At 39.9% G+C, this 19,926-nt stretch overlaps 1 protein-coding gene, 1 long non-coding RNA gene and 2 pseudogenes across 2 annotated transcripts in view; 3 read left to right on the top strand and 1 right to left on the bottom strand.

Moving 5' to 3' along the window:
• Positions 1-9,850, top strand: part of LOC128105083 (uncharacterized) — a 42,833-nt gene extending 32,983 nt beyond the window's left edge. Inside the window, exon 7 of the long non-coding RNA XR_008216196.1 lies at positions 8,883-9,850. This is a non-coding gene — a long non-coding RNA (uncharacterized LOC128105083). The remainder of the gene's footprint in view (positions 1-8,882) is intronic.
• On the bottom strand, positions 742-13,317 carry LOC128105082 (alcohol dehydrogenase 6). The gene is made up of 6 exons (XM_052729928.1): positions 12,752-13,317; positions 9,033-9,120; positions 8,711-8,927; positions 5,847-6,107; positions 4,563-4,698; positions 742-884 (listed from the first exon to the last, which is right to left on the bottom strand). The coding sequence occupies exons 1-6, from the start codon at positions 12,891-12,893 to the stop codon at positions 742-744; spliced, it is 987 nt and encodes a 328-aa protein (XP_052585888.1). The 5' UTR covers positions 12,894-13,317.
• Positions 13,239-19,216, top strand: LOC128106698 (BRCA2 and CDKN1A-interacting protein-like; annotated as a pseudogene).
• Positions 18,339-18,437, top strand: LOC128106776 (uncharacterized; annotated as a pseudogene).
• Positions 19,217-19,926: the final 710 nt, after the last annotated feature.

The raw sequence follows: 19,926 nt of genomic DNA, 5'->3' as shown, positions 1-19,926 counted from the left end.
GCACTCCTCCATGGCCTTTGCATCAGCTCCTGCCTCCAGGTTCCTACCCTGTTTGAGTTCCTGTCCTGACTTCCTTTAGTGATAAACAGCAATGTGGAAGGGTAAGCCAATTAAACTTTTCCTCCCCAATGGTGTTTCGTTGCAGCAATAGAAACTTCAATGAAGACAAATGCTGATGTCATTTATGGCTAGTTTCTACTGGGAAGATTAAAGAGGTTTCAGAATTAGGAATCTTGTAGAAAACCCCCACACAGAAATAAAACAATGACAACAATGACTTCTTTGTAAAATGAACTCAATTTTTCTTGTCCTATTCTATTCTATTATTCTGGGGAAGAGTGGAGGGTAGACGTGAGCTAAGGTGTGCATAAGGAAGTCAGAGGACAGCCTTGTGGAGTCAGTTCTCTCCTTCCATCTTTAAGTGGCTGCTGAGGAATTAGATGTTCATCTTGTGGCAAGTGCTTTTTACCTGCAGAGCCATTTCTTCAGCTCTGTAAACTGTGTTCCTAAACTTGGACCATAACTTCATGGGATGACACCTTTAGTTCTGTGTTGTATAAAAAATAATGCTAAGATATTTACTACCTTAGTACTTGTAGGATCATGTAGTTTATAAGTCAGCAATAAAGCCACATTCAGAGGGCAGGGGAGGCTCTGAGCTCCTCAAAGGTTCTTTGTGCAGCATTTGCAGCAGTGACAAGCTGTCTGTCCCCACACCCACACACAGATTAAAAACGACTTTTACCATTGCCCATTTTTCATGAGCTGAATTGCTTCATTGACCTTATCGAGAGTCAGGGTGTGGGTGATCAGTGGATCTAGGGTAAACTTCTTGGCTGTATAGTCAGAAACTAGCTTAGGGATATCATCCTTGGTTTTCCAGCCTGGAAATACACAAAAAAACATAGACTTATGAAAGACTCTACCCATGAGATTTCAGTATAAAAGAAAGGTCGTGTTGGGAATGGTATCATGTGTGGATTTGACAATACTATATATGCATATTTGAAATTCTCAAATCATAAAGAAGAGATTAAGGACAAAAGAAAGGAAAGAAGATAGAAAGGATGACAGGAAGAAAGATTGGCCATGTCAAACTGCTAGAGTAGTTTTGCTGTTCCATCAACTTGCCCCATCATAATGAGTGCTGTTCCAACCATACAGACCACACCTAGGGTTGTGCTCTTCCAGGGACCGCTGATGCCTCTGACACAGAGGGCATCATTCAAAGTCAATAGAAATTCAATCTCATCTTGTGATGTTCCTAGTGCTAGGTTGTAGTCTCTGTAGATCAGTGAATTCAAACCTAATGTATAATGAAGGCCACAGTCCTGGGATGATTAATGAATTAAAAGGTTAGAAATAGGTGTTGGGAAGTAGTTCAATTGGGAGAACACGTGGCTGAGGTATGAGGCTCTAGGTTTGATCATCAACACTGCACTCTCTAAAAGCATAGAAATGTGTGTGTGTGTGTGTGTGTGTGTGTTTTGACATGCAGCTTCATGAACAAGCCAAATAAGAAAATTAATGTGTATGAATTATTACTAAAATGTGTCCTCTGGGGTTAACTTAAGCAACATTATTAGCCTTGCAATGTATTTTCTCTATTCTCGTGAGCTTTCAAAAGTGTATATATTTCACACTGTTCTAAGTACCTTGGTCAATGAGTCACAACCAGAGTTTTCTGGCCTCCTGTGTGGAAGAGGTGAGCATGGCGTAGCTGCAGGGTGTGATCTCCTCTACTCTGCTTAGTGCCCTCTGCTCATAACTATGTCATAGGACTTTGTCAGCTGCTTGATTTTTTTTTTAAAGAAAAAAAAATAGATATGACTGGAGAGGTGACTCAGTAGTTAAGAGCATTGGATGCTCTTTCAGAGAACATGGGCACCAGTCCTTACACCCACATGTCAGCTAACAACTGTCTGTAACTCTAGTTCCAGGATAGCTGACATTCTCTTCTGGCCTCCATGGGCATAAGGCATATGGATACTAGGAACTCTGGTCCTTTGCAAAACATACATGCTTATAACTGCTGAGCCATCTTTGTGATCCTCATGCTTGCTTTTCTTCATTCCAATTAATGTCGGCTTCTCTAGCCTTTCAACCTACTCTCAAAAGTGCCCCAAACTCTTCTAACAGATGTGTTTTAAAAGTTAATGATCCTGTTTGTAACCACAAATTCTAGCTAGTGTTATCTGTTGCAGCCTATGAGGCTCGTCTATTTTTTCTTTTGTTTTTATTGGTGATCTAATGAAGCATTTTGGTAATGTATGTAAAAACAGTTGTTGTTATTTATTACTTCAGTGGGAGAACACTAAGAAAGGCACTGGGCTGGGGAGATGGTTCAGTGGGTGGAAGTACTTGTGGTGAAAGCCTGGAGAACTGAGTTGGATTCCTGGAAGTCTTGAAAGGTGGTCTGAAGAACTTACTTCACAAACTTGACTGTTGACCTCCACATAAGCACTGAGGTGCTTACATACCTCTTACACACACACACACACACACACACACACACACACACACACACACACACACACACACTAAAATATAACATAAAGTGAAATGAATAAAGAAGGAAGGTCCTGGGTACGTAGACAAAATTAGGCAGTGTTTTTCAAAAAACAAAGAAAGGCTGTGTTGTTTCTCAGCGAGGGCACTAATGGAATTTTGAGTAGGGGAGGTTCTTCCCTATACACACTGTAGGAGGTTAGGAGATCTGTCTCCCAATCTTAGTAACACCCTTGATTGGAAGCTGTAAAACCAGAGGACTATGCTCTCTATAGGGGGAATTCACTTCATTAATGATTGTTGAATGAATGTTTAAGTGCTTAAAAAATTTGGTTCTTTATAAGGGTTTTTCAAGATAACATGATCTTATGTTACGAAGCTTAGTCGGACACATGCATTTGGAATGAACACCATCATAATAAACACAGCAGAGGGAAGCAGCAGTGGTGTTTATCCAGTGAGCCAAGTAGAGGAACTGAACAGCTAAAGCGTTTAGCTGAATTAGGACTCCCCCCCTTACAGGTCTTTTTGCTCACTGTACAAATGAAGTGGGTAACACTCCAAACGCCTGACAATTCATTGCCGCTGTTTACTTGGAGATCACAGTTCCCAGTGCTCAGAAAACTCCTAATTTCATGTTTTTGTTCAAGAACTAACGCCACCTAGAGGCTCCTTAAAAATCAAACTGTGGTCTGGAGAGATGGTTCAGCAGTTAAGGGCACTAGCTGCTCTCTCAGAGGACCTGGGTTGGACTTCCAGCACTCATAGGACGGCTCACAACTGTGTATGACTCTAGTTTCAGAGGACTGGATACTCTTTTCTGTCCTCTATGGGCACCAGGCACCCAGGGGTACACAGACTTACATGCAGACAAAACACCCACATACATGAAAGTAAACAGACATTAAAATCTTAAACAAACAAACAAACAACAACAACAACAACAAAACCCCATTAGGTTGCTTGCAGATGAGCCCAGAATCCTAGGCAGGAATACATAATTTCATTTATTTCCTACTTTAAATAAAAGTCTTCTAAAGTCTTTATATTTTAAATAATGGAACCTAAAGGATTCCATGAAATGATTTATTTCTCTGGATAAGAGAATTTGCATTTTCTTGTTATTAAAGAACCCCCCTTTGTTAATATTCCTTGAAAATTATGAATCCATCATTTTTAATACTGTTGAGTTGGTATATTGGCAGCTCATTCATCTGGGATAAGATATTATACTGCTTTGATAATGACTACTAATAGTTGAGCATATACCTGAAAGAATCGCAGGGGACATTTATATAATTTAGCTGGGGTACAGGTATTTGCTGTGGATATCGCTCTGTATAAATAAAATGATGATTGGCCAGTAATCAGGCAGGAAGCATAGGCAGGACAAGCAGAGAAGAGAATTCTGGGAAGTAGAAGGCTGAGGCAGAGAGACGCTGCCAGCCGCTGGCATGAGTACCAACATGTAAGATACTGGTAAGCCATGAGCCATGTGGCAAGGTATAGATTTATAGAAATGGGTTAATTTAAGATAGAAGAAGTAGATAACAAGAAGCCTGCTGTGGCCATACAGTTTGTAAGCAATATAAGTCTCTGTGTGTTTACTTGGTTGGGTCTAAGCGGCTACGGGACTGGCGGGTGAGAGAGATTTGTCCTGACTGTGGGCCAGGCAGGACTGGAGAAAACTCCAGGTACAGGTATTTGTTTCAATACTGTTGAAGTTTGGGTAGTTTTGAACCTAGGACTTCAGCAATGGCACGAACATTGTGTCACTGAGCTACATCCCCAGTACCTAGAGTGTTGTGTTGTTTGTTTTACAATTCAATAAATAAAATTTTGTCTTTTTCTATTTTCCTCTCCTTGCATGAAATAAAGCTTATGAAGAGACAGAGGACATAGCTAATATCTACTTCTTAACTTGAGTTTTAAACATTAAAACAAGAAGTGTAATCTAGAATTGATTGATGTTTTTCCTTAGGCACTTCTGACCCATTTTTCTATTTCCTCCTGCTAGCTCCTCATTTTTAGTATTCAGTTTCTTCTGTACATACCTCCTAAAACTGACCCTTTTAGAGTACGTCCCGAGAAGAACAACTGACTATTGATGTTGAGTTGATTCCAAGATGCTAATGATCCAACAGTCACGCAGACTCCATGATCCTTGTGGCAGGAGGCCAGGGCAGTTGCCTGTTGTTGAGCAATGTAAGACAGAAAAAGGATAAAACCACCTCCTTCAGAGTTGGACCCACTCTTACTCAGCTTGACTGCTTAATGACCTATCACTTCCTTTCTGGTTTTCCTTGTTCTCTTTGAAATAGCATCAATATTATGAAGATGTTCTACAACATAGGTAAGATATTGTTTTTGCCTAGAATAGTGCTTACCATTTTAGGATTCAACAAATTGAATAAAGATGAAGATCATTATAGACCATTGTAGTAATAAAGATAACAACAGTTTTTGTAAGACTTATGATGTGGGCAGTTGTTTTGAGTTCATGTTTTTCTTTTAGGTTTCAAAAGGGACAATCAGGTATTTGTATAATATGACATGCTAACAAAGTGACCACCCACAACCTTCCCATTAGTCATTTTCAAAGGCTATTTCTCAGAACAAGACTGGGATAAAGGTTTTGCTGTATGTTTCCTCAGATGAGAGGGTTATCTGTGGTGAACTGTAAGAAATTTTGAATTCTGGGGAAAAGACCTGGGTTTGAAGGGACTCCTCTTTGCTTTCTGCATAACTTCCTGGAAATGGATCCATGGAATGATAATGTATCATTCCTTCAAGAGCAAAAGAAAACTTTCCTCAGAGTCTGGTGTGACTGCCTTTCATGTTATCTCCATATGTTAACCATGTTCACGCAGAAAAATCCCTACTCTTTTTCTTCATTTTTTGGAAATGACCCATTTAATCAAATGAGGAAATGCTTTTCTTGGTTCAGAAGCTCACATCTAACATGAAATGAAAGATTTTTTATCAAAAGTAAAAAGCTCATTGTTTTCTAGGACAATTTGGTGGAGCTTTCACTTAAGTGTTCTGGCTTGAAAATCATAGTCATCTCAGGCTACCTGTGGTCATGTAATCTCTGTCTGACGGTTCTTTATGCTTAATTGAAGGAAAATAATTTTGGAATAGAGGGATAAGCAAACTCAATAGCAGAGTTGTAGGTTCAGTTGGAAAGTAAATAAACAAAATGTTCTAGTGGGCATGACATGGACCACAAGGAAAATTAAATAGAGGAATGTAGAAGGAATTGTAAGATGTTCATTCAATTAAAATATTAAACAACTGGTATAATATACTGGTAATTTTCACTTCCAAAGATCACATACCACTGTTTCTGGATTTCCAGTGACCTCAAACGTGAAGTCTACTCCATCATTCATCATATCAAATAAGACTTTGTGAATGGGTTCCTCAAAGTCTTGTGGGTCTATGCACTCAGTGGCACCCACTGTCTTGGCCTTTGCAAACTTGTCTTTGTTGGTGTCCACAGCGATGATCCTGGCTGCTCCTGCTGCTTTACAGCCAATGATGACAGACAGGCCAACACCTCCAAGGCCAAACACAGCACAGGTGGAGCCTGGAGACACCTGAGCACAAAGGCAGACAGATCAAAAGCAAAAGGAACATGAACATTCCCCTCTATGGTAAATAGTGATACCAAGTCTCATGCTAAGAAGGAAGCTTCTACCAGTGAGCTGTTCCCCAGTCTTCTGTGTCCTTACTGAAGGAAAGGACATTTTTAGGTAAAATACATCTAGAGAATTTTAGTTTCTCAGACTGTTTCTTGGTGTGTGATACTTTTACTACAGGGACAAAAACCTACCTACAAGGAGAGAATTTCAAGTCCCAGGATGGAATCAGCATGAATGAAAGTAATGTAATGAAATTTTGCTGGAGGCCATAGAATATACATCAGATGACAACTAATATTCAACAGTTCGACCCACCAGAAGAATTAACTCTCTGATGGGTTACTGGCTGGATACCATTTGTTTCTATTGGTAACTTTCTCATGTGCTGCCACAGTTCCTCCCTAAAAGAACAGCTGTGGGGTTCTCTCCACAGCCCACTGGTGGTGTATTTTATACTTTCTGGGCACACATTTATCTGTGGATGGTCAGAAAGATGATTTCTTCTTAAGCTGTATAATTTTGATGAATAGAAACAATACTAGAATATTTTTTATAGCTCAGGCTGACATAGGAAAATAACAATATTCTCAGCTTTTTACACTATTAGCTGATTTAAGACCTCAGCGCAAATTCAAAGCAGATAGTTGCCCCTGCAAATAAATTGCACAAGGACAGATTCCCAAGTGTCTGGTTGTTGAACCAAGTTGCTTCAGGCACGAAGCAACTTTAGTGTCAGCTCTTCACTTGCAAAAGTCTGGCTGACAACATTAAAGACATAACTCCCTGCACAGATTGACTCTGCACATACTTCTAGCATCAGTTGTATAATGCAGGACTCAAGGTTTAGCCAACTAACTGTTTATGTTTAGGTCCCAGGACACTTTTAAGGTCACTGTACCTTTAGAACATGCAGAGTACTCCAGTGCTACATGCCTCCCTCCTTGCTTTATAGACTACACATCAGGGAACTTGGCTGACAGCCCAGAGTTGCCATGGTTACTCATCATGCCAGGTCAGCGAGATATCTCTAGCCTGAGAGAAACTGTGTGATTTCTCATGTGTTATCAGAATTGTTCTGTTTCCTATTGTTTACTCAAGAAATGTTATGTGATGCAGTGTGGCACCAATTTAAATTGAACATCTTCCAACTTGATATAGTTTGCATTTTGAACATGCTCTAAAGACACATGTAATAATGGTCTACTCCTCAGCCCTTGGCATCTTAAGTAGCAGAACCTTCTGAAGGAGCCCAATGGAAGGAAAACATCATGGGTATATACCCTAAGGGGATTTTAGGGCACCAGATCTCCTTTGTTTTTGTTTCCCATTTGTAATCTTTCTGATCCTGGATACCATGAGATGGTCAGCTTTGTCCCACTCTACATTCCCTGACATGACTTTCTGCCCCAAGGTTGCCCCCAAGACCACCCCACAGACTAAAATCTCTGAGGTAATGAGCCAAAACAAACTTTCCTTCTTTGCAATGTTATTATCATAGGTATTTTGTCACAATGACACAAAGCTGACTAAGACATATCCCATCTCTGTGTGTAGCCCTGAGACTAAAGGACAGTGGACAATGCAAAGAGTTAAATGTCTAAGGCCCCTTATAGAATTGAGATGGGATGTTTAGAATGATATCCCAAGAGAAGGAATTTAACTGTAGCTCATTCAGTCAGAATGAGATTCCCTGGTCAGTATAATCACCTCTCCATTGGTTCTCTTATACCCTTAAAAATTCATTTGGTGTTGTGGTTTGAAAAAAAATGGCCCCCAAAGGGAGTGGCATTATTAGGAGATGTGGCCTTGTTGGAGTAGTTGTGCTCTAGTTGGAGGATATGTGTCACTATGGAGGTGGGCTTTGAGGCCTCATATATGCTTATACTGTGCCCAATGAGGCAGACCACTTACTTCCTGTTGCTTGTGGGTGGAGATATAAGAACTCTCAGCTCCTTCTCTAGCACCATATCTTCCTGCATGCTGCCTTGCTTCCCACCTAGATGATAATGGACTAAACCTCTGAACCATAAGGGAGCCACCCCAATTAAATGTTTTCCTTTATTAGAGTTGCCATGGTCATGGTGTTTCTTCACAGCAATAGAAACCCTAAGACATTTGGTGTACTTGGATTGAATCTAGGACCTTGTGTACACTAGGTATGTGTTCTGTCCTTGAAGTACATCTTCAGTCCCTCTCCCTTTCTTTTTTTAACATTTACTACTAAGTAATATACTATTAAATTAGAATGTAAACTTGATGAGTTTTTAGCAGCAGAACAGTGAAAATTTTCACCATTGCTTGATAAATTAAATACACTGGAATGTGGAAAGATATAGTCATGTTATAATTATGTTGTATTTAAAGTCTGAATACTTATACTCCTGCATGGCAGGGAGTGCATTGGGAGGCAATCATATAGTTTAATGAACTTTGCAGTTCTCAGAGGTAAGTTTGTTCATTTTTTCAGGTGGTATGACCATGTGGTACCCCAATGTGAGAGGTGTTTCACCTCCTTATCCTACTGATTCTATTTTAAAATGGACGTGAACGCCCCTCACCTTGGCAGAGTTGATTGCAGCGCCAAAGCCAGTGGCAAACCCACAGCCAATTATGCATGCATTCTCCAGAAGAGCATCTTCGTCAACCTTGGCGACTGAGATTTCCTTTATGACTATGTATTCGGAGAAGGTGCCCGTAGTAATGTATTGATACACTGTCTTTCCTTTGCAGGTAATTCTGCTGTTGCCTTCAGACGTCAGATGTGTCCCTGACAGTCTTTTTATAGGTGAAAGGAAACAAACTTTATGTTGTATCAAAAAGCTTGAATCTCTTCATGTGAAACTGAATTAGACTTTTAAAAAGATAGTTATAAAGACTTACCTAGCTTCCTTACAAATATTGTTCTTGGAATTGAGGCAAGTGTTACATTCTCCACATTGTGGTAGACATAAGATGATGACTTTATCACCTAAAAAGCAAAGTAACTATTAGGGTGTTAATGTTGAGTAGTCTGATTTCTTAGGTTGTCAATAGCAAGGCACCAAGAAGATGTGATAATGAAGAACTATTTATTTGTTTAATTGTGCTTGATCACAAACATATTTGCAGCATCCTATCCAGTCCAAGGCCATGGCTGAATACTTAGGAGCTGGCTCCAGATATGCCCACCTTGTATGACACTTTTGGAATACCCAGGCAAAAAATTTAGTTGTGTGCCATTGTGGTGGTTTGAAACAAAATGGCCTCCAAAGAGAGTGGCTCTATTAGGAGGTGTGGCCTTATTGGAATAGGTTTCATTTTGTTGGAGGATATGTGTCACTGTGGAGGTGGACTTTGAAGTCTCGTGCTCCATTCACGGCCAGTGAGACAGACCACTTTCTGTTGCCTGCAAGTCAAGATGTAGGATACTCAGCTACTTCTCCAGCACCATATCTGCCTACATGTTGCACCATGATGATAATGGACTAAACCTCTGGAAATGTAAGCTACCCCAATTAAATGTTTTTCCTTTATAAGAGTTGTCATGGTGTCTCTTCACAGCATTAGAAATCATAACTAAGACAGCCTTCAACTACATGTTATGTCCTCTGCATTAACTTCCACTGTGGGGCTAGAGTCAAAATAGATACAGTGCTCAAAGAATGAGGCCCAGAACTGGGGGAAGATTGACCACAAGTTGTGCTCTGTGTTGTACTTCCTCTCTTTCTTTGTGGCCATGGAGAGCAAACATATTCCTTTTTTTTTTTTTTTTTTAAGTGCTCTTTGTACCTCTATGTTCAAATTAAGAGAAGAAAATCAGAGTGTCTTGCTTGGGGTGAATTTATTGACTGCTTCATTGTCTGTTACTGCCAAATATAGTAATTTATTATACATTTTAATTTAAAAGCTTTGTTAGAATTTAGGCTCTTCTATTATGGTTTTAGTTTTAGGAGGTCAAAGACCTCTATAATGAAAACTTGAAAACTGAGAAGAAAGAAATTGAGGAGGACGTTAGAGAAGGAAGAGACTCCTGTGCTCATGGATTAGCAGATGGATCATTGTGAAAGTTGCCATCATATCAAATTTACAGATTCAATGTGATCACTATGAATATTCCCATAACATCCTTCACAGAAATAGAACCAAAAAAAATCCAAAATTCATATGGAAGTCCTGGGATAGCCAAAGCACTCCTGGGCAAAAAGAACAATGCTATATAAATTATCACACCATATATAAACTTGTATTACAGAGCTATAATACTCACACAAAACCAGAGAGGTGGGTCAGTGGATCAGAATAGAAGACGCAAACTTAAGTGCATATACATATAGTCATCTGATAGTTGGCAAAACTCTACACTGGGAAAAGACAACTGCTTCCACATATAGTGATGGGAAAACTGGATGTCCATATATAGAAGATTGAATTAGACCCATATCTATTACTCCTCAAAAAAAAAAGAAAAAAGAAAAGACTCCAGATAGATCAAAGATTTCAATATGAAATCTGAAATGCTGAAACTACCAGAAGAAAACATAGTGAGTACTCTACCAGATATCAGTGTAAGAAAGGACACTCTGAATAGGACTTCATTTGCTCAGCAATTAAGGCCAAGAATTGACAAGCGGGGCCTCATAAAACCAAAAGGCCTCTGTACAACAAAGGGAACAGTCCACTGAGTGAAGAGGATGCCCAGAGTTGGAGAGAATTTTTGCCTGCTGTGTATTTGATAGGAAATCAATATCCAGAATAGACAAAGAACTCAAAGAACAAAGGATCAAGGAAACAAACAACCCAATTGAAAAAATGGGCTAATAACCTGAACAGAGGGTTCTCAGAAGAAGTGAAAATGGCCCAAAAATAGCTAAGATATTGTTCAGCAACCTTAGAAATGAGGGAAATGCCAATTAAAACCACTTTGAGATTTCATCTTACCCAAGTCAGAATGGCTTAGGGTCAAGAAAACAACTGGCAGCAAATGCTGGTGAAGATGTGGGGAGAGGGGACCCTTAGTCACTGTTGGTGGCATTGCAGACTGGAATCCACTCTGGATTTGCAGCCATTCGTGAAATCATCGTGGAGAATCATTAAAAAAAACAAACAAACTCAATTTTTTCACTGTATGACCCAGCTAAACTATTCTTCATCCTAAGAGCAAAGGACTCAAATGTTCTACCCCACAGCCATATCATTGTCTCTTATTGAAAATAGTGACAAGATGGAAGCGCCTGGATGCTCTTCGGTTGATGGAAGTGGGATGAAATCATGATCTTGATACACAATGATACTGTTTTCAGCTGCAAAGAAAACGAATTCATGAAATTTACAGGCAAATGGATGGAGCTGGATAATATACTGGTAAGGTAACCTGGAAAGACAAATGCCATGTGTTCTCTTATGTTTGAGAATTTACATTTTGGATTTGAATATAAATCCTGGAGTAAGCTCAGAAGCCAGGAAAGCAAAAGAAACCATGGGGGAGGCAGAGAGGAGGAGTTCTAGGGAGGAAGCCATAGGACAAAGATGCTCTAAAGAAGGAAAGGGAGGAAATGGGGTGCGGACTAAACGGGGAGGGGGAAATGGGAGAATACAGAGGGAGAAAGAGTGAGGAAGGATAAATAACACTAAAAACTATTTGAAAAAGCCATAATGAAACATTATTTTATAAACTTAAAAACAAATAAATATGTATATACATACACATATATACATATCTATACACATACATATATAGATATCTACACACATATATACATATACATACAAATAGATATCTACACACATTTATACATATTTATACACACATTTAAACATGCATATATATAATTTATATGTAATGATACACACAAATATATCTATATACACATTTACACATCTGTACACACATATCTATACACGTATCTATATATCTTCATACACAATACATATCTATACACACATTTGTACATACATATACACATATCTATACACACGTACATCTTGTTTAAATTGTTTCCAAACATCTGGTGACAGTGTTCCCTCCAGGAGCCACAGACTATCAAACTCCCAATGCCAGTGAAGGTACACCTTGCTTCAAGTTGTTGGTCAAGGGGACCCAAGAGACCCAACCAAACAATTGGGGCCACTGCCCTCACTTCATTGATCGATTTATTCAGTAGTGCACTCCAGTTTACTCATTCCTTGTCATTTTTTCTCCTCATTGTTTCTTCATTAACTCTAGATTTGGTGCATTTTTCTTCAAAATACAAATGTGAAGACTAACCCCCATTACAACTGTCATGTTATTTAGAGACAGTTGTGACTCCCCCTATGAGAAATGGGCAGTGTTTCACTTTTCTTTTTTATTTTTATTTTTTTGTGCATTGGTGTTTTTGCCATGGATGTCGGGTCCCTTGGAACTGGAATTACAGACAGTTGTGAGCTGCCATGTGGGTGCTGAGAATTGAACCTGGGTCCTCTGGAAGAGCAATCAGTGCTCTTAACCACTGAGCCATCTCTCCAGCCCCACCTTTCTTTTTGTTTGCTTCATAATGACACATTTAAGGGATGCCCTTAACCTGATTTTCTGCTGTGGTTCCACAACTTGCCATTTCTCAATGCCGGATGTTGCTTCTTACCTGTTTTCACCGTGCTTACTCCTTCTCCCACACTCTCGACTATGCCGGTTCCTTCATGGCCCATAATGATGGGGCAAAACTGGGCAATATTTTTGTCATCCATACTTTTTATATCTGTACCACAGATTCCTGCAGCCACCATCTGTGTGGAAAGCACAGAGAACTGAGATTTGTCTGTTGTGAAGGAGCTTCAGATCTGCTGCTCTGTGAAGGCTTCTAGTGCGTTCACTTCTACCGCTCTCATTATTGACAGCTGTCAACAATTACTTGTGTGAAGGAACACAGTGTTCTTCCTTGATTAATTTCCAAGATCAAGTGCTGAGTCACAGTTTAATGGAGTCAAAGAGAAGCTGGAGAAGCACACTGTGTGCATTAGTGACTTCTCCACTGCTGTGACAAACTGTCACGGCTCAGACAACTGACAAAAGGGAAGAGTTTATACTGAGCTACGGTTTCAGAGGAAGACTCGAGTAATGGAGGGACAGGCATGGCAGCAGACAATCAGAGCACGAAACTGAGAGAACACATCTTCAACCAAAAAAGCGAATCAGAGCACATACTAGATGTAAGGTAAGGCTATGAGCTCCCAAAGCCTGTCCGCAGTGTCTTCTTCTGGCAAGGCTGCGTCTCTCAATAACCTTCGCAAACAGCACCTCAACTGAGGACCGAGTGTTCAAACACTTGAGCCTAACGGGGAGATTCCAATCGAAATAACCTCAGTGTGATACCAAAGATCCGACCTGGCCCTTCCGTGAGCTTGAGGGTGGGAGTGTGGAAGAAGACAGCTAATTATAGAATTAAAAGGTTGAGAAAAGAGTAATGCTCCCTGTTTTAACTAAAGTTTTAGTTTATCGTGCAAAACACATTTAAAAGCTGCGTTAACAATCCTGCTTTATTGTAAGTCCCAACTGTGTTGTGCTTGTGACCCAACTGTAGGAAGGGCATTTGAAGCTCCTGGGTCTAGAACTGCACCAGCCAACGTGTTTTTGCGTTCATTATTCTGTTCTGGTTCTGACACTGGAGCTGGTATTGTCCTGTTATTCCTCAGCAGATAAGTTTCCTGCGTTTGTTTATCGTAATCACCTGGATAACAATGGCTAGCGGCACTGGCCCCAGTCTCTCTCCCCCGCTGGCCAGCACCTGCCTTGCTCTATAACTTGGTTCCAATGCACAGGTGAGAGCGACAGAGGGTAGCTTGTCAGACAGTGGCTGGGTGTCTTGAGTCTAAAACTAGTTGTGTGAGTTTTAACCTTGTTGGAGTATGCTTGCTAGGGATTGCTAAGTACTGCCCTTCTCACTCAGTAGGGGATAGATACCAGAGAAGGTTCCTTGAGAAGAGGGTATGGTTTGTGTAGGTAAGGTAACTTAGAACTGTCTCTCTGTAGTCCATCTGTAAATAATACATACTCCCCGCCACTGTAGTGGAAGTAATCTAATGACCTTGAACCACAAGGTCAGTCAGATGAGCTGCATTTTTGCTCTCTGGGAGCCAGTTAGAGTCGTCTGGGGGATAGGTGCCACCCCAAACCAATCAATCCCTAACTTCAGAATTTCAAAATCTCCAGGATGAGAGGCAATTAATGTTTTTCAAGCTCCTCAGTGATTCCAAGTATGTAAGCAAGCTTGAAAAACCCCACTGAATGAGTTTTCTTCTTCTGATTAGCAGTATGGACAGATACTAACCTCTCTAACCTTTTCCAGACAGAAGAAACATTTAGTTTTCTTTTTGAGTAGGAAATTCTGAAAAGGATATATAATTTGTATCAAACAGCTTTGGTTGTGATGTGGAATTGTGGATTTTGTCTTACCTTCACTCGAACTTCCTTTCCCTTTGGTGGGGCCACGTCTATCTCCTCCATATTCAGTGGGGCTCCAGGCTTCCAGAGCACAGCAGCTTTGCATCTGATCACCTGGGGACAGCAGATGGGGGGAGAATGGGAGACTTAGGAGGTCTGAAAGGTGGAAGATTCTTATATTAATCATTACCAGAAAGTACTTAATTTGTCTATACTCAATAGGAAAATAAAGGAATGGAAAAATCTAAATATATACTGAAATTGGTGGGTCTTATAATTTAAGTTTTTCTTATGCTTTCTTCCTCTATATTTAAATTGGTCTAACAAATATCATATATTTATAGCAAAGCACATATATAAAAAAGGATGGATAGATCTCTCTCTCTCTCTCTCTCTCTTCTGAAACAGTCTTATTATGTAGCCCAGGCTATTCTTAAACTTATGATCCTCCTGCCTCCAACTCCCTAGGCTGCCATTACAGGCACATGCCACCACTCCTGGTTAGATGCCATGCATTTGCTATTATTATGAATGAAATTGCCCACTTACTTCAGGGTTGTGATGATATTACGGTGTGGGGACATTTATGATCCCAGGTATGAGGGACCTTGGATTGAAGCAGTGAGTTATGGCACAAAGAGTGAAGACAATCTGATGGTGGAGATCAATAAATGGGAATGTAATCATTGGAGATTGATTGATGTTGGAGAGATTGCAAATGCCAAGGCAGTTCTTAGGGGTTCTGATATCAGCCCACCATCCTTAGTATAAATGATCTTCCACTTTTATGTATTCAGTCACTGCTTTTATGTAGATGACTTGTACAAACTGTATCTATGGGACAAATTTCTCCTGAAGATTTAGACAAGCATTTATATGCTGTTTGAATGTCTTCCATGGACTGCAAACTCAATATGTTAATAGACAAACAAGCCATTCTTTCTCTCATCTGTACCTTAAAGGACACAGTACACATCTACTTTCCATGTTTCAAACATGAAATCCAACCACTCATCCAAGACAGAAACGTGGGAAGTAGCCTTAATTTTTCTCTGTCCTTCGCTGTCCACAATCAGACATTTTCTGGAATCTGTGCCCTCCTCTTCTTTCTCGCTACTTCTGTGTGGTCTGGACCCTCCCGTTGCCTTTCACATGAACCACTGGAAAAGCTTTCTGCTCCACTGGCTGGTGTGCTCATCTTCAGATGCACCCTCCCTGTCACTGCCTCAGTGGTCTCCCAGGCTGATGCAGTAGGAGTGATTCTTCTGCCAGTTGCTTAGCCGTCTTCTGGTCTCTCTGCAGTCCTGTTTCCTGTCATTTTCCACCTCAGCCTTGTCACACAGGCTTCTGGGAGATGATCAAATAGGAGGTCTTTCTGCCTCTATACTTTCTCTGTGGTTTCACTTGCTTACAAAGTCTTGTCCTCTGTTACCTGGTGAGTCTCCATTTCTCAGGTAACTTTCTCCCTCAGTGCCACCTCCTCTGGGAAGCCAGTGTAGGTTTGAAACTTCCCTGAGCTGCCATCTTCCAGATCTCTTTTGCAGTCCTTGCGTCCCTTTTAGCTAACTATCCATGCCTGTGAGGAATCCTTAAGAAGGGCTTCATCTTTGAATGGGGAAATCGGAAATAGAGTCTGTATGGTACTTACTGCAGTAATGGAAAAACTGAGAAGGGACAAGGGATAAGTGAAGGGAAGGGGGGAGATCTTGAGATCACATGTCCTGCAGGAGCCTAGGGGATTGACACAACCATGGCATGACATACACAGAGAGAGGACACCTACCTTGCCTGCAGTGCTCATGGTGACTTTCCTCTGTTCTTGTTGTAGAGGGGACCGTCTGGTGCCAGGAGATGGCGATTTTCACTGTGGGAACGAGAGTGTGTCAGTCTGTCAGCAATGGCAGCTCAAGGGTCTGGGATCTGAGCTTTCTCTGTAGTCAAGTCAGATCATTAGTACACCACAGCCTGTCAAATCTCTGTAAATGTGTACTTTCTTGTTGCGTGAAGGAGATTCCTATGAACCTGTGTTGTAGGCTTCCTCAGGCAAAGAGCACAAAATGTAAAGTTTAACAGTCTCCCTCCCTTAAGCAGGATGGCCTCTTTTTAGTATCCAGTCTGTTGAGCTTTTAACTTGGAGTTTGAAATGTTCAGGTTTTGAAATTCCGCATGTAAAATAATCTTTTTGTTTTCAAATGTAGAGATAATCATCTTTGCCTCAAAACAAGCAACCTTGAGTTTATGAACACACGTTGCAGCTGAGTATTGGGATGACTAGACAGTTTCTCTGGCAGTTTAGGTGGTCACTCAGGAAATAAACCAGCCTACAGAAGGAGCGTAAGGACCGGGATCCGGCAGTGAAAAGCACGCTGTGTTCACTACGACAGTTTTGACTGAAATGCAAGGATCTTCATGAAGTCTAGAGATGAACACATTCCCAATAAGAGGCTACACAGTGCTTTTCTCTCCCAATTGAGTGATCATATGATTTTCCTTTGTTATCTTTCTAATGTGGTGGATTATATTGATTATTTTTTATTGTGTTTATTGCATACATGAAACAAATCCTACTTGGATTAATTCCTTTTATACAAAAGGGACTATGAATAACTCCATAATATTGTTGAATCCACTTTGTTCATATTTTGCTAAGCATTTTTTTGAGTTTATATTCATAAGAGATACTTGTGTTAGTTGTCTTTATCATTTTTGCTTTATTATATGTTTGGTTTTGGTGTCATGGTAATACTGATTTTATGGAAAAAATGAAAGTTTTCATTCTTGTAGAAGAGAGCTTATAGTATTATTGTTAATTCATTAAATGCTTAAAAGAATAAAATTCCTCAGATCTATATATTTCTTTGGGGGGCCCTTTAAAAATTGAATTCAGCTATGTTAATAATTATAGCACTATACAGATGATCTCTTTCATCTTTGATAAGTTATTGTGGCTGTGATTTTTGAGAAGTGGTTTCATTTGCCCGTGTGTCAGGTCCACATGTGCCGAGTTAACAGTGTTATTTCCATTGCCCCATCAATGCCCGTGGGGCCTGTGCATGCCTCTGCTTCATTCCTGATTTTGCTAATTTAAGTCTCCGCCTTTCTCTCAGCCTCATCAGAGCCTTGTCAAATGTATTGCCTTAAAGAACCTGCTCATTGCTTTACTCATTTTCTAGATTGCTTGTCTGTTTTTAAGTGTGTTAGCCTCCACTGTTACCATTCTTATTTCCTCCTTTCTGCTTGCTTTCGTCTGATTTTACTCTTCTATTTCTGGGCCCCTGAGGTGTGAGCTAGAGTTACTGATTTGCAAGTTTGCTTTTCTGATGTAGTGGCTTAGTTGTATGGATACCCAATTCAGCATGGATTTAGCTGTGTCACACCAATGCTGGTGGAAATTTTTCATTTCATTCAATGTGATGTATTAAGAAAATTTCTTTGAGTCTTCTTTGCTATGTAGACTGTTTTAGAGTGTGTGATTTAGCTCTCAGTTAATTGCAGTTTTCCTTCTCTTTTTATTGTAACTTAATTCCATTGTGGTCTTTTAGCACCTTCAGTATAATTTCTTTTCTTTTCTAAAAATTTGTACAGGGTACTTTGATGCCTTAGCAGCTGATGCGTATTACTGAATATGCCTTAAAAAGCACGTGTACTGTTGTAGCGTGGGCTACAGTGTTCAGTAAACATGGAACAGGTGCTGTGGGTGGTGATTCTTGAGCACCCCACCTTTCTGTTTAATGTTTTTATCAGTTGTTCAGAGGGGCATGCTGGTCTTCAACAAAATTATAGACGGGCGCTGGCTTGGGCAGCAATTGTACTAAAATTAGAACAACACAGAGATTAGTAAGGACCCTGTGCAAGGATGACATGAAATTCATGAAGAGTTCCATAGTTTTGCAGGAGGAGAAAAAGAGGATCATGTTGACATTGAGGATGAAGACCATGATGAAAAGAATGGAGACAATGAGATTGTGGGCGGGGAAGTGAATATTGAATTTGAAGTTTATTCCATCTCAGATAACAATTCTGATGCAATTAAGAAATCACTGCAGCTGCTTTTCCTGAAGGCTCCTGTGAGCACCTACAGAGATAACTGAGCTATTGATTCAGCAGAACCACGTTGGGAATGTGATTAACAAAGGGATGTTTCAGATGACAGCGATGATGAAATGGATGAAGATAAAATCTTTGGCTTGCTAAGTCCTTTACATTTAACTCAGAGAATGAGTACCCAGAATGCTGAAGCAATTTAAGAGTTGCTTCTAGTTAAAAAGTACGCTTTTCTGAGAACTATGAAAAGAGTGTGATTGAACAGCTGGACAGGCAGAAAGACACCAGCAAGCAGATTGCCAGATTTCCCCAGATTGCCCTGTCCATGCACCAGCAACTTTAGAAAGATCTAGCCGAGGTACACAGAGATAATACTTCATACTTCTACCTGCTGATCAGTAAGACATTTGTGGGAGCAGGAAAATCTCATTCCAAAAAGAGGCAGAATGGCCCAAAGCAGGGTGTATTGATGTTTGCAAATGCAGAGGAAGTGTTCTTCTATAAGAAGGCAGTTCTGAAGTTCATCTACTTCATACAGGAGGAGAAGGACACTTGTCTGGGAGGCAGATGGTTGGTTGATGATGTATTGATGAAGCCCTTGTGTGAATTTCAGATGACAAAATGAGTGAAATAGAATGGCAAGACCATCTATGTATCTAGTCCATTTCCCACATACAGTGATGACGTGTTTGTATGCAAATACCGGGAAATCCAGAGGGGAGATACTCAAACACACATTACTTTATTCATTTTGAAGTCCTCTACAGAAGTAGTGTTCTGTTCCATGTGACTGTGACACATTTACAAAATGCTCTAAAATTTTTTGATCAAATGATGAATGGTTGATTAAAAACTTCCAATAAAAATAACATAGAATATTAATTTTAAGTACTGAATAAGAACTATTTTTATTTAAAAATTACAGACTTTCTTATTTTTCCTTTTGATTCTGCTGTATTTTGCTTGACAGATTCTCAGCTGCAGCATACATATATTTATAATCACTATTTTTTTTTTTTGGTAATTGCTCTTCTATTACTGTATAATGCCCCCTTTCACTTCTGGTAATTGTATTTTCTCTGGGGTCCACTTTATATTGTATTTACACAACTGCTCTTGCTTTATTTTGTTCAGTCTCTCATGATATATATTTCTCTTTTTACTCACCTGTATTGTCATATGTTGAATGAGTTTCTTGTGGGAAATGTACAGCTGAGCTATGCTCTTAAACCCCTTCTCTAGGACCTGTCTTTTAAACAGTTTTCTTGTCATGGTCTACACCTATTTAAAGTATACAACTCAATGTGTTTTCTCTAAATTTGCAGAAAAATGGAA

Source organism: Peromyscus californicus, unplaced genomic scaffold, assembly GCF_007827085.1.
Source record: "Peromyscus californicus insignis strain IS unplaced genomic scaffold, ASM782708v3 Scaffold_9__1_contigs__length_137607984, whole genome shotgun sequence".
NCBI classification, from domain to species: Eukaryota; Metazoa; Chordata; class Mammalia; order Rodentia; family Cricetidae; genus Peromyscus; species Peromyscus californicus.
Note: the sequence above shows the minus strand (reverse complement) of the source record. Positions and strands in the feature narration are given on the sequence as shown.